General features: G+C 40.0%; 1 protein-coding gene across 6 annotated transcripts in view; it reads right to left on the bottom strand.

The window, feature by feature from the left end:
- Positions 1 to 13,151, bottom strand: part of Runx1t1 (RUNX1 partner transcriptional co-repressor 1) — a 150,644-nt gene that overhangs the window by 115,302 nt on the left and 22,191 nt on the right. For 3 of the 6 annotated variants that reach the window (XM_036178166.1, XM_036178167.1, XM_036178168.1), the window contains exon 2: positions 7,430 to 7,599. The exons of the other annotated variants lie outside the window; for them this stretch is intronic. In XM_036178166.1, coding sequence (XP_036034059.1) covers positions 7,430 to 7,517 — 88 coding nt within the window. In that variant the 5' untranslated portion in view covers positions 7,518 to 7,599. The remainder of the gene's footprint in view (positions 1 to 7,429; positions 7,600 to 13,151) is intronic. 6 annotated transcript variants of the gene reach the window in all.

Genomic DNA, 13,151 nt, shown 5'->3' with positions numbered 1-13,151 from the left:
CCCCATCCCTGTGACGAGGCCTCTAGCACTCTATGAAAAACCTTTGTCTCAATGCCACCACCTTCCCATCTTGACTAATGGCTAGTTAGTTTTGTTAAAATGCAAGGGTGATGGCGTATGCTCCAGTGAACTTCCCCTCCTCTCGGCACCAGAGACAAAAACCCGCAGCTCTGCTGTGAGCAGGCAGCCATCTGGACAGCTTTCCCTCAAAGCCCAGCCCACACCACACTGCAGGCAAAATCAGAGGGCTCCAGAGCTCTGTGGGGCTATTCATGACATACCAATTTCACATTTTCTGCTTGTAGGCTTGCAACAATAAATGCTAATGAGGACTATGAATGACAATTTAAAGACAATAAAAAGGTCTCCAAATCCCTTGCATATGGAGACATTGTTTTCAAAACTTCACCTTCTGTTGCAGAGCTGTAAGAATCTAAAGGATTAAAAAAAAAAAAATAACCTAAGGAAAACAATAAGATGATCAAAGCACAACTGAATTGTTAAGATTTCCAGAGAAAGCAATCTGTGTAGGGCTAGCAAGCAACAGACTTCACCAACCCCATGAATTCATAAGGCACCTGATCTCGATTAACCTTATATCTTAGACAGGACTCGCAATGAAACACTGACACACCACCCCTTTTGAGCCTGAGAAGTATTCATCCAAAAATAATTATATTCAGCATGATAGCCACCATCATTCTTTGGCCTAATAGGAAATATTCCACAAATTTTTAAATAAATAAAAAATGCAAACTGGATCTCTTCTAGTGAGCACACCACAAGAGCAGAGGCTTCGAGGAATAGTACCACAAGTTCGAAGCCTGTCTGATCTACACAGCAAGTTCCAGGTCAGCTGTGGCTTTGGAGTATAAGGCTGTATCCAAACAAAACACAGATATCATGATTTAGAAATAATCATAATGCTGCCACGACTCTGTGTAGTGAGATTTTATGTGACGATTTTTTTTTCAAAATTTTCTAAAATGAGGTTGTAGTACACATTGGGCCAAATATATTCTAAATAATATATGTATTGCTTTCAATGCAATAAAAGAACAGAACAAAAAGTCTAAACACCAGAGTATTTTGTCATCAACAAAGAGATTCTTCTTGCTATGTTAGAGGAACTGCCGAGGGTCTAATTCTTTTCATTAACACAGACTTACAACACTTTCAACAAGATCCACCAGGTGGAGCAAAAACACAGCAATATGAAGAGCCCAGAATTTTTTTTTTTTTTTCTCGTCATATTTTTTCCTAAGTACTTTTTATCTCTAGCAAACTCCCACTTTTTTCTCTATACTGCAAATTCTTAAAATCTATGCACACACATTAATTTGTTACATTTGTATATAGCATCAGACTTACTAAAGCAAACAAAAAACTCTTAGCGTTGAGTCTTAGTACCAAATTCCACTTCAAAATGAGTTTTATCTGCCCAAATAATTCCCAGCATAGCATATCTGCTATAGTATCAAGGTGAATTTTAAACTTAATGTTTTATAAGGACATTACAAGCCTTCGTCACCCATACTCCTCCGCGCCATGAGAGCAGGCAGAATATAACCCATTGCTGTATGTTACTAAATATTGGAAATACAGGAGAGTGCTTCCAATCTGCAGACCTTGGCTCAGTCCACTGAGAAACTTCAAGTCAATAAAATTATTCTTAATTGTATGTGTCCTTAACGTTTTCAGAAAAGAAATGCTTTTTACGTGAAAATGTCCCTTTTCCTTTCCCGTTGGTCGGCTGACACAAGGTCCAGATCACTAACACAATTGTTCACCTGCTCTTGGCCAGAGTGATGCCCACCCACTCTCTTCTCTTCCCCACCACTTTTCCTGTCTCTTCTACTCCAGGGGGACAGAGCAAACTCATCTGAGAGCCACAACTCTGGCCATTTGCCTTTCAGTCAAGTTCCCCCTGCTGAACCCGATGCTGTCCCCAGGACTACTATCACCCCCACCCTAGAAAGCAGTGCCTGAGAAAAAACCAGAAAAGGTGGGAGCCTGGGAGGGATGTGGAGAATGAGTCTGTGGAGAATGAGTTAGGAATGTTGACAGTGGCGAAAAGGATATTTTTATTGCCCCCCCCCCCCCCGCCACGTGCATACTGATGTAGAAAAGAGAAACACACAGTAGGAAATGCAGCAGGCTGCTCCATAAATAAACAGGAACAAGCCCGCCCATAGCGAACTTCAGGCAGTTGCTTAATGCCTGTTGGGTAACAGACCACCTGGCCAGGTCTGTCGCCAGGTATACCAGGCTAATCTGGCTATTTAATGATTATACACTTTCTCTTGATTCAGTATACAAATACTCAAACACAGGCATTATACCCATAAATATAACAGGAATTGAAAGTTTCAAAAATAGTTCCCATCAAATACTCTCGTACAAAACTCAACCGCTTTATCATTTGGAGGGAAGGAGTGCACAGAACCTATTGGCAAGAGTTGAGCTGTGTGTGTGCAGTTTTCAAAAGAAGAACTGATCTTTTTACATGCCCACAACCCTTATTTATACTTATGTAGGCAAACGTCTGCCTCTAAAGGGTACACATCCTTCAGACTGTATGACAGAATCCTAGTGAAGAAGTTGGAAAACCAAATGATTGCACATGGATTCACACATTCCTCTGAATTTGAAGGAAAAAGAACAACCACCCTTGCTCCCCACCCACGGGGAGGACACTTCATCAGTCCACACTATAGATAAAGGAGCTGCCAGACTTCCTCTGGGGAAGGTACCATCTTGTTATATCTGGGAAATCTCTCAAAGGGCTTCATCTCCAAGCACTTCTTAGAATATTTGCCCTGTGCAATCCCCCAAAGTTAGACATATTGCTAACCAATATTTATTTCTCACCCCCTCCAGCTTCAAAGGAGTGTGTGCCCCTTCCCACTGTAAATGTCAACACTGTATTCCAATTCCAAGGAAAAAGAGAAAGACCCAATGTCAAAAATTCTATTACTTTTTGTTTAAAAACAGGATATTCTATTTTCATATATGATTAAATACGTCATTTGAGAACTGTTAGTTCCACACTAAATTATTATGAGTCTGACCACACAATGGCAACACACAGGATGCTATCACGCAGATTTGAAAAATAAGATCTCACTCCTGTTCATTAACATGGTGGGGTGAAAGGGTTTGTGGCACAGCAAGGCCAGAAGTAGGAAACGAAGGAAAGCCAAGCCTATCTGTCAGTATAGACCAGAAGGAATGAGCAGGGGACTCAGCATTGGCAGGAGTCTCAGATTCACAGCCAAGCCCTCTTACACACAATGCCTCCTGGAAGAAAGGAACCCAGGCGTGAACCAGCCTGACACTGGCGGACAGACAGGGCTGGCCTTGCAGGATGTCAGAGCGCCAGGAGGCTGCAAGAGATACTAGGGTTTCACACACTCCCAGGCTGACTGTTTTGCTCTTCAGGTAATTAAACAAGGAAGCTGGGCTACTGGGTAAGAGCCTGACCCTGAAGCCTTGGCTCCATGGTTCTGCATATCAACTTCCTCAAGAACTGCCCAAAGCATCAATAGAACAGTGTCCTTCCACTCTCCAGCATTTCCTTTCTCCACCTCTTCCAAAATCTGACCCAGAAACAATCCCTGCTGCCTACAAAAACATCCAGGCATGCATCTGGACTTATCGGTAAGAATGGTCTCTGTGCCACTCCCAGACATTACCCTGCACATTTGAAAAAGCAATTACCCAAATCACAGAACTCTAGAAGAGATTCACATCTAATAAACTCAGCTCATACAACCGTGTCTTCATCAAAAGAGTTTAAAGAAAAAGCACTACCACACTGTTTTAATGTGAACTGAATTAAAAGGTAAAGCTTCAGATTCAGTAAATGCTCCTAAAAATGGTTTTTGATAGCCTAGTTCACAGCTTAAATATTTTTGGTAATAGTACCTCATACAATTGTTTTCAGTTTTGATAACTGTCATTAGTACCAGGAATTAACACCTATAATCTGTTTGATTTCACTAAGAATCTTATTTAAACAAAATTCTGAAGTATAGTTTATGTATACTTCATGAAGGTGAAAAAAAATCTCTCCTAAAAGATAAGAAAGTCACACTTTATGTTTGTGCACATATCAAGCAATGATTGGGCATCAAACACACAATATAGTCTCCCTTCATTTCAAAATCCACAGAGCCAAAATACTGGCTGCAAGAGACAGAGACCAAAAGAGGAAAGAACACAAAAGCATGCCTGCTTGTCTGTGTGCAACACAAAGAACATTAAATGAAAACAACTGGCATGCTGCCAAATTCCTATAGAGGCAAAGAGATTCAAATAAATTGATTTCACGCATCACACTGACCTGGGATCAGTGTGCAATGCTACAATAAGCTCAGAGCTCCATGTGGGGCAGAGCCCATTAATGCTATCATACCTTCAAACATGACAGAAAAAAACTAAAATAAAATAAATACAGGCTCTGCTTTAAAAAGCCATTTTATTTAAAAATGAACTTTCCTGTGTTGCTACTAATGCTCAAAGGTATGTAAAGCATTGTTGATGAGGCATTCTCTTTCCTAATACTAATACAGCTCTGGAATCTAGCAATACATAAAAATTGGTACTACCTCAATATCCCATTCCAAATGAAGGACTATTAAACACACAACACTCTGCATGCAGTTCCTGTCACTCTTCCCTTTCATGATCCTGGAAGCCAAGCGATTTTTATTTTTAATATACCAAATACGGTAATAGACTCATGTCAGAAGTGTCCTTAAGAGCTTGTAAGAGCAAGTTTCTCAGGCAAGATACCACTCCCAGTGGCTCCAAAGCCATGTAACCCTCGTCAGGACATCTACTAGGAAAGAACAGCTCCACATACATTCTAGATAAACAAGCACTGGGTCTATGCACACTAGGGATGCTGCAGCACTCCAGAGTTGGGCCTAGGGGTGTGGTTCAGCGGTCCAGTGTGGTAAGTTTACCATGCCTATGGCCCTGAAGTTCACTCCAAGCACCAAAAGAAACCATAAAACAAAACAGAAAAACCACCAGAAGTGAAACACAGCAGCATTTTAGTGTCCCCAGCTTCCACTGGAGCTGGCAGTGTGCCCCAGGCTCTGTTTCCCTACCTCAAAGTCCCCACACAAGCCAGACTCTGGCGCCTCCTCAGGCTGTTCTCACTCACAGCGCCAGCTTTTCAGCTGGTAATTCTTTGCTTTGTCTGCTTCCAAATTACAACTCCAGGAACCCAATGGATTCCAGGTGCTTGCTAATGCAAAGTGTGTGCAGGTTTTTTGTTCTTCTTGGCTTCTTGGGTGAACTCAATTCTCAAGCTCGTATTTCTATACAGCTATTGCTATCACGAAGTGGAAGAAATAACTAGGAGTATATTTTAACACAACATGAAAAACAAAGGAAACCTGAAAGTTTTAAAGCATGTCATCATGTCTGTTAATACCCATGACTTTTAAGGTTCACACACAAACACACACACACACACACACACACACACACACACACACACACACACAGCGAAAGGAAGCTACAAGGGGAGGAAATTCTGAATAGAATCTGGCCTGTAAGATGCTGGGGGCTCAGGATTTGCATATTACAACAAGCAGACATACTAAGGTGTGCAGGAGCAGGCCCCTATACTGTTGTTCCTGTCAATAGGCTTTTCCATCCTGAAACAATTCAGCATGGTCATGTATTCACATGTATTCCATGTGACCAGAAGAGAATGCAATTGATTGCTATGGGATGGGGTGAATAGAGATTTTTACATATCTACAGTACGTACTCAAGTTTTAAAATCCAATATCTTCTCCAACATTTAAGTACCACTTTAGATATTTTTGCCATATAATCTGAACCCCTATAGAGATAACAAGGCAAAATGCTGAGTTCTGTTCTGTTCTTAAATAGTGACTTTGTTCAGATGCTAAAACACAGAAAACCATTCTAAATCAGGGATGGATGTCCTCATTACTTTGTTTCCTGTGAGTTACAGTATGGACACCTTTCCTTTTCTCTGTGCAAGACTGTGGTAGTCTAATCAACCAAGATTAGAATTGTCAAAATTAATGTTTAATAACAGGAGTCCATAGTTATGCAAGAAGGTAGAAGCAAATGTGGAAAATCTCATCTAGTTAACACAATTGCCTTCCTTGACTTCTCCTTTGGATTTGTGTCTCTCACTGGTTGCATAGAAAGACAAAACTAAAGGAAGGAGGGACCAAAGGAAAAGAAATACAGACTCAGACACCGAGTTGCAGAACTCCCCCCGAAGGCTATACAATTCCACCAGGAATTATTTCATTTTCTGTGCTCTTAAACAGACACCCATTTACCAACATTTTCCTGAGAACTTCAAGCCAGTCAATGAGATCCTTGAGTGGTACACTCCTGTAATCCTGCCACTTGGGAAATGGCAACAGGAGGATCATGGGTTCAAAGCCACTCTTGGCTAGGCTGTCTCAAACAAACAACAAACAAACCACCACCACCACCACAACAACAACAAAATAACAAGCCAGCAAGTTTTTTGAGGAATTAGGGACTGGATGGAGCTGAGACTGTGGGACAGGGACAAGCAGGGATGTTTCCAAAGCAACGGCCAGAGAAGCTGAGTACATTCTACTATTCCCTTTTGCACGAAGTCGGTCAGTTACATGAGTGCCAACCAGCATCACACAACACTTGTGTTGACTTTCAGCTTCATTTTAGCACAGTTGTTTCTTATGAGTGGAGCCTCTGACCAAGTCCATTGCCAGCATAACCTGGAGCAGAGCTTGCTACAGGGTCATTAACATCCCGCCCATGGCTCAGGGCAGATATTCAGAAGCCTCTAGCCAAGTGCCAATATTACACATAGTCTATACTTGGTGTTTTCCTAAATTAGACATCACTTTTTTAAAATGTGTCTATAAGATATGAATTCTGCTCACGAAGTGATGGTCACCTCCAAGTTTTTTTGTTTTTTTGTTTTTTTTTTTTATCAAAATCCATCAGAAGAAATCATAAACTGAAGATGACTTGCTTGCCTGTTTAGTCAACAAGCTGAGAAAACACCATTCCCTCATTGCAATAAACACAAAATCATGGCATAGATTTTCTCTTCTACTCCAAGTACTGCTCAGTTTCTAACAGATGTGCTATGAACCATGACAAGAAACTGAAAAAAATTGGTAATTGAGCATTTGGTATCGTTAGACCCCAAACTATTAAGCAGAACTCCCTTGGGCATATTGATCCCTATCCAAACCCATACCCAGAGACTCCACACACAAGTGGTTAAAACGTAAATACAACTCTATCAACAGGTGCTAAAATAAGAAAGAGAAAAACTTCATAATTATAACTCATTGGGAGGAAACGATAGAGTGATTTTTCTGACACATAAAGTAAATGGCAAAAATCAAAATACGTGTCTGGTCCTTACCTTGACAATATTCAAAGTTGCCCTTTTTCCGGCAGTCACCTATCACTACACTCAGCGCTCTCCAAGTGTTTCTTTTGACAGATATCATTCTCCACCAAGCGCTCTGCTAACTTCCTCTGCTGTTCTGACTGGGACACAGATAAGCTCACCAGCCCACAGATCAATTTTTTCTATTGACAACAACAAAGGGGAAAAAAAAATGCACACATCACAACCAGGCTAAAGCATTCCGCCCATCTATTTACATGATAAACCAGGTCAGCTTTGTGTTTGTTTAAGAAACAGATACTGTTCTTCTGTGTTGTGGCAGAATTCCAAACACTGCCCATTTCCTCAGTTCCTGGGAGAGGTGTTCTAGGAGACTCTGACCCTGTCAGTCATCTGACTCAAAGGTACACCTTCTGAACTCCAGAGTTCTTTTAAGTTGGCTTTAAAATATACATACACCAATACCTTAAGAGGGCACGTTACACTTTACCCATTTCAAAAGTAAATAAGTAACTGGTGAGACATAGTTTCTTTAGAACACTCTTTGGACATTATAAGCTTTTTTTTTTTTTTTTTTAAGTTATGCTCTTTCAAAACAAAGTACCCACACTCTCTCCTTCATCTGAAACCTCAACATTGTCATTATTAGCTACACTAGTTGAGAACAATTGATGATCATGAAGAATAATCTGGATGAAATTGGCTACTTTAAGAAATCTTAAAGCCAGATATGGTATGTGAAACCTAAAATCTTAGCACACAGGAAACCGAGGCAGGAGAATTGCCAAGAGTTTGCATTATGAACTCCAGGCCAGCATTAAAAAGCATTAAAAAGAAAAAAGAGAAGATTCTGCCTTCAAAAAGAAAGAAAAAGCAAAGAAAAGGGGAGAAAGAAAGACAGGAAGGAAGAGAGGGAGGGAAGGAGGGAGGGAGGGAGGGAAGGAGGGGAAGGAAGGAGGGAGGGAGGGAGGGAAGGAGGGAAGGAGGGAGGGAGGGAGGGAAGGAGGGAGGGAAGAAATCTTTGTTAAGAAAACTGTTGGCAGACCAGTCTGCTCAGATGGTAAATCTCTACTACTTTCTTCTTCTATGAGATCCAAATTTTCTCATTTTCCCTGCTAGATTGGCAACAATTTTTTCATCCATTCTTCAGAAACTCCATTTGGTGCCTACTACTCACCTGCCACTGCTAGAAGCAGTAGTATGAACCCACACAAACAACACACCAATTTTCTCTTGAATTCCTACAACCTATGAACTATAAGGGCTTAAGAAAAGCATATGCACATAAAGTAGGAATTCAATAAATACAAAAGAAAATATCTTCAGAAAAGCTATTTCAAAAAGTATTACCATAGGTGATGCTGTATTTTTAGCCTAATTACTTCTTAGGGATTTAAGTGGGTAAATACATTCATGTAAACAGCTCCTTAAACTGTGGGTTGCAACCCTATATGGGGTCACTTAATTGAATATGGAGGTCATGAAAATTAGGCAGCGGTAAAAGGCTTCCACAAAGACTACAGCCAACAGTTAATCAAAAACTCAAAATCGGCACGAACTGAGGTGCTTCTGGCAGTGTCTGCCCATGCTCTATGACATGGCTTCACTGCAGCCTTAGTTCTGAGCACACATGTGCCCTGTGGGCTGTGTATGACATCCCATAATGCCAATGACTGCTGCCTGAAACACCTCAGCTCATATTAGAGGTTGCTGCATATTATGAATTGCAGTGTTGTTACTGGACATATGAAGTGCTCTGATCTTCTAGAAACATCGGAAGGGTTTAATTACAGAAAACAAAGAGTTCATAGTTTCCAATGTAACTCTTCAGCATGTATCAAATTATTGTATTAGTGTATTTGGTTTCAAAAAATTGATGTTTGAATTGCTGACTTAAGTTTCATTAAAAAAATAATTAACTGAATTTTGGCTTGGGAAAAGGGCAGAATTTTCAACAGTCTCTAGAATGGTCCTAAACATAGTTTTGCCATTTTGTTCTATGAATTTATGCAAAGCAGCATTCTCAGTATTGACACTCATAAATTCAAAACATCAACCATCTCTGGAAAATGTTGAAGATGCACAAAACCTTCCAGTGTTAAACGTTCAGCCAAGACTTAAGAAAGTTGCACTAGTAACCAAACATGTTTTTAACTTTAGCAAAAGGAAGAAGTACGCATCAATGTGTTACCTTAAAATAAAGTTCTTTATGATTTACTGTCAGTGTCTGATTTATTGTGTATCTATTTTATAGACCTAGACATGCAGGATTGTGTAAAAATTGATTAGACAGAAGAGGTCATGAGTTGAAACAGCCTAAGTGGCCCTGCACTGATATATTTCAAAGAAGTATTTCATTTAAGTATCTGAGTCCTTGATAGGCCACCATGTGGCTCTGCTGTGAGACAATGGTGTTTCTGGTTCTTTATAGTCAAATAAAATAAAATGTGCATAAATTAGGAAAAATACAGTACTAGATATTCCTTTGTTGGGAATTGTCTCAAAGAACATCAAAGATAATCAGCTAGAAACTGAAAACATCTAATTTGCTGTGAAAACTAATATTTTTATTAACAAATGACAAAGGAAATACTTCAAACAAAAAGTAACCAAGATACATAGATATTTATAACGTATTCCACTTATACAGATAGTTTAATACTGTGGGCAGAGGGGGGCCATTCAGAAAGAGAGAAACAAGTACAATTATAAATATAAATAGGACTACATCTGGAAGATGCAATACATTTCTTTATAAAACCAACTTTGTCATTTCCCATGCTTCTATGCCAAAGCAAGAAATAACTAAACAAGTGAAAATAAAAACAGAAGCTAAACAAAAAATTGGGGTAAAAAAGAAAGTGGACAGACCTTTTCTTTAGATTTCAGTAGTCGTGACATATGATAGCATTTTTTGCTTCAGCAATTGTCAACAAAAGACACCAAAGAGCAACTGTCAACAAAAGACATGAGCTAATAATGATTTCTTATGTGTCAGCTATGAGCCACAATTGACTGTCCCCTATGAACAAATGAAGCTAAGGAAATAAACCTTGGTGTTAGTCTATTTATTCCCATACATGCAAACTTAAACCTCTTTTTTTTTTTTTTTTTAACAAAAAACAGTGTCAACAATTTCAGTTCTGAGGTACATAAAATTATCATGTGAAGAAAGGCCTCTGAGAGGCAAACTACATGATGAGAAGCCATCCTCTGGACAGAACACAGCGCTCCATTTCTGAACTTCACTTTTAGCATCTTCCTTAGGAGGACTAATGAGTTAACAGGAAGACGATGTCACCACCAAATACTTCAAATGTGCACATTGGTGATGTTCAAATGTTAGCAGAGTATACAAATACACGATCAAATACCACAGCATGCACACCTGAAGTCACTCAACAGCACCCTCTCCTTAGCTGATCTGAAGCAATATATCACCATCAATAGACTTTTGAAAGAAAGGAAGGTGGAGGGGGAAGAGGAAGTGAGGGGAGGGGGAAAGAAAGAGGGAGGGAAGGAGGAAGGGGGGAGGGGAGAGGGAGAGAGAGAGGAGAAGCTAGCTAATCCCTGGACTTGGAGTATATTTGTATCTCATATATCTAACATTAAACTCTTCCCATATGAAATGATGATAAAGTGAACAACAATAATCAACATTATGACATATATGTTCAAACATTTGTGTACCTGTTCCACAGTAAAGTATCTGTCACACATCAATGACAGGAAGATTTCAAAATTTTCCTTTATCTTTAATAATTTCTTTGTTCAACCCTCAGCCCTCAAATTCACAAAACCTCTTCATGGGGGGTGGGCACACATATACTGAGGAAAGTTTGAAAGCTGAGCTCCACTAAGGGTAGAATGCCTCCAACAATTTGTAGCTCTATAAGAGTGTTATTAAAAGAGCTCAACGTGCTGTATTACCATGGAAATTGTGGAAAACATACATTCCCAAACAAATATTACTTTTTCTCAATGGTATGAAGTAATGAAAAGCACATGTTTAAATCTGCGATGTGTGCAGTAGTTCAAGCTGCAGCTAATAGAAAATACAGAAAGTGAACTCTGCTATATAAAGGATTCTTGTTACAGAAATATAATGTGAAAGCCAGATGCAGACAGAAAACCTTAATCACAGATGGGAATGTAATCACTGGCATACAGAATACGTTTTTGATCAATCTTAACCATATGCTCAATGTATTTATTTTCTAAGGAATGCAATAACTTGAGCGAACCTTCTATTTGAATTCAGTTAACCTCATATTTATAATGCTTTTATCTTACTCCCCCATCCCTTCAATGTGTACACTGAGCCAAGGTTTTAAAAGGAAGCGCTGCTGGCCTTGGCAAATCATTCTTGTATCAGTTTATCTTTCAAAAATGTAATAGGATGTAAAGACTACACACATCAAAATCAACCTCTGAAGAGCTCAAGTGCAGCTGCCCATACAGTACTGCTCAATCACCGCCAGGAAACCCTTTCACTGCCTAGACACATTCTCGGGGGACTTCCATCAACATCTGAGCAAGTTATTCTTTTAGAAAATAATATGTGATTATTCAAAAGAGTGAACATTTACACATACTTGTTTTATCTATCAACCCTGATTGGCTAAACTTTAACGTTTCTTGACTGAAAACATTTTCTAGAATAAAGAACATGTGTTTATAGGAAACAAACCCCACAACTGGCTGTTGGTTTATGAAAGCAATCTACTGTATCTAAGAAGACATGACCTTGTTGTGTCCCTGCATTCAGCGAGGTTTGGCATTTCTTTGAGGGCACCCTTGCCATACCCCTCAATCTGAAGAAGATGGAAGAACTCAGCAGCTCAACCTAGACTACAGACTTTACTCAACCTCTAACAGGTTGCAACTGGACATTGTGTTTTGTAGTGTCTCATGCCACATGTCATGGGAACTACATTTCAGAATCCTAGTCCCACAGGCTTCCTTAAGCTTCCATGACATACACTCATGCATACTGTCCCTTTTACTAGTAACTACCCACCTCCTGGTACACTCACAGGTACACAGCTCTCATCCTTTGTCCCATCAACCAAGACCTATAACAGCAGTTGTTAGCCTTTTCTCCAGCCGTGCCTTCAACACAAACCCCTTCCCTGCAAATGCTTCCACACAGAACACTCCATCTCTTCCTTGCAGCTTAGTCTCCAGCCCTCAAGGCTCTGCTCACTGACTGGGGCACAGCTAGATCCTTCGTGACACTCAGACCTCACTTCAGTACTCATCTCCTCCAAAAGAGTTTCCAAGCCATGGCAATCTCTGTCACCCCCACCACCCCATCATGTTAATATTGTTTCCTGATTGTCATCACTGTGTCTGACACTATAGGGTACATCCCACTGGCTTTTTGATTATGCCTCCCTTCCCCGTTTCCAAGTTCTGAGAGGATTCCTACCTGTTTTTCTTATTGCCCCGTTCTCCATATTTCACACTGTACTTGGCACATAAAAACAATCCAGAATAAGAGGAATCAAACAAACGAACCTACCTAATGAAGTTCCGTAGTGGCCCAATTCATCTCTTAAGAAATTCATGAATCTTTTCCTAGATAGCTATTGATCATGTGATGTTTCTGTGTTATTGAGATTGCCATAGGGCTGTCATCTCTATCAGGCTTGGCTACCTTCTTCCTGCTAGATGCTATCTGTAAATACTCCTTCCCACAGGTGCTGTACAGTCATAGTCCAAGATAAGAATT

The sequence above is a fragment of the Onychomys torridus genome, chromosome 2 (genome assembly GCF_903995425.1).
Source record: "Onychomys torridus chromosome 2, mOncTor1.1, whole genome shotgun sequence".
NCBI classification, from domain to species: Eukaryota; Metazoa; Chordata; class Mammalia; order Rodentia; family Cricetidae; genus Onychomys; species Onychomys torridus.
This window is presented reverse-complemented; position numbering and strand designations above follow the sequence as displayed.